At 45.6% G+C, this 2,018-nt stretch overlaps 1 protein-coding gene across 1 annotated transcript; it reads left to right on the top strand.

Annotated features, from left to right (window-relative positions):
- The first annotated feature begins 657 nt into the window (after positions 1-657).
- On the top strand, positions 658-1,526 carry LOC103515450. The gene has a single exon (XM_026828152.1). It carries the CDS (start codon positions 663-665, stop codon positions 1,077-1,079), a length of 417 nt encoding a protein of 138 aa, XP_026683953.1. The 5' UTR covers positions 658-662; the 3' UTR covers positions 1,080-1,526.
- The last annotated feature ends 492 nt before the right edge of the window (positions 1,527-2,018 follow it).

Genomic DNA, 2,018 nt, shown 5'->3' with positions numbered 1-2,018 from the left:
TCTTTAATAGTTCCTTCTTAATGGGTCCCGAATTTCCCTTGCTAAAGAAATAGCAAAGGTTGAGTAACCAAATGTCAGCCCAAAGCAATCACCCTAGTTAGGGCTGATTGAGAGGCTGACGAAAAACGCCCACCCCGGAGAGCATGGGATGCAGATCATATGGCGAGTTGAAAAACGTGGCGATGGACAGAGAAGAGTGGCTACACCGACAAGGCCCAGCCTTTGACAATGATGGATGATGAATATTATCATCGTTTTTTACTTTCCTTATCCTATAGGAAGGAAAGTAATGTAATCAGGTCAAATTTTCGATGGTCAGTTTTTAGTGCCAAAATACGTTTTGACATATACCTAGACACTGGCTACTAATATACTGTAGGTATTTCTTCAACTAAAATAGCGGGCCCCCCCTTAGGCATAATCCTGGTTACGCCTATGCTACCGCAATCTTTGATAGTTCGTTCTTAATGGGTCCCGAATTTCCCTTGCTAAAGAAATAGCAAAGGTAGAGTAACCAAATGTCAGCCCAAAGCAATCACCCTAGTTAGGGCTGATTGAGAGGCTGACGAAAAACGCCGACCCTGTCTGTATACGGGAAAAGGCGAAGTAAAAGAAGAACAAGACTCAATGTGTCCCTTCTCTCCATTTCACAGGTCACCCTCATGGTGGTCGGAAACAAACTCGACCTGATGCCCAACCTGGACCGCTTGCACGTTGCGCCCAAACAGTCTCACAGTCTCCTAGACACGGTGGCCCAAACCCTGAACGGCTCCCATCACCGCCCCCTAACCCCCTACGAGACGGCACGCAAGAACATCATCACCCTGGTGCGAAAACACTGGCGGTGCCCTTACGTCGAATGTTCCGCCAAATACAACTACAAGCTGAACCACGCGTTTAAGGAGCTTATGGACACGATAGAGGCGAACTATCGGCGCGCGCAGATGAGCCGCGAGAAGCAGGCCCGGCCTAGGCGGCATGGCCTGCTGACGGCCTTCCAGCATAGGATGAACAGGAGTAATGAGGAGGAGAATGTGGAGGAGGGCGAGGGTAGCAGTCGAAACTGTCGGATATTGTAAAGGGACTTGGCGTGACGCACTACCCCCCGATGCCCGTTATTTCAGATCAGGCTAGATACCAACCAACCTCAGTGGTGTAGTGGTCAGTACGGTGGAATTCGTATAAGCTTGTATGGAGTTAAGCTGAAAGCTGTCTGGATCTGGAGGTTGGTGGTTCGAGTCCAAGTCAAGTCAGAAAATTCAGAGTCGTATGTTGAGCGGGGACCGACATTTGTAACAAGCATATGTTTTACACAATTAAAATTCGTTTTGTAAAGGAAATTGGCCTGGCGCACTACGCGTGTGCTCAGGGCTGCGCAGAAGTTGGGAACTGTAACTGCTAAGGTCTAATCGTCCCGAAATCGAAAGTAAAAGGAAGACAGGATAGGAGAAAGCCAGCCGTTACGAGAATGACTGGCTGTTCTTCTTTTGTATTTATTATATTTTGTACGTGTCATTATAACCTATGAAGAGTTTCATTATTATTTTATGGGGGGGGGGGAAGGGTCTTTTGGGATCAAGTTATTGAGGTTGAACGGTGAAATACTGGGGGACAAAATGTAGGTAGGTAAATATTATGGTCCTACTTTGTTTTGTAAGTTCTGAGCCTCTGAGGTGTCTAAAATAAGCTGTGTCCACACATAGTTGACGCCGTCGATCGACGAGGTGAATCTATGTTGTCGAGGCAGTGTACGGTTTCAATCGATCGACGGAGTCGACTATGTGTGGACACACCTTAAAATGTAACAAGATTTTAGTTCTAAAAAATAAAGGCCTATATGTAAATACAGGGTGTTTTAGTCCCTATTTGTAACACTTGGTCTCTCTTCTCCCTTTTTACTTTCCTTATCCTATATTATTTTTGCTCCGTCCTATAACGCAGTGTATGTAAACAATGTATCCCTGTATATCCCTGTAATTTCCTTTGCTTTTTTACACCTTCCACAAATTTATCTGTTG

Source organism: Diaphorina citri, unplaced genomic scaffold (assembly GCF_000475195.1).
Source record: "Diaphorina citri unplaced genomic scaffold, Diaci psyllid genome assembly version 1.1 scaffold1346, whole genome shotgun sequence".
NCBI lineage: Eukaryota > Metazoa > Arthropoda > Insecta > Hemiptera > Psyllidae > Diaphorina > Diaphorina citri.
Note: the sequence above shows the minus strand (reverse complement) of the source record. Positions and strands in the feature narration are given on the sequence as shown.

What these genes read in the sequence shown, in the direction of transcription:
- LOC103515450 (XM_026828152.1), top strand. Translation starts at nt 663, where the DNA reads ATGGTGGTCGGAAACAAACTCGACCTGATGCCCAACCTGGACCGCTTG.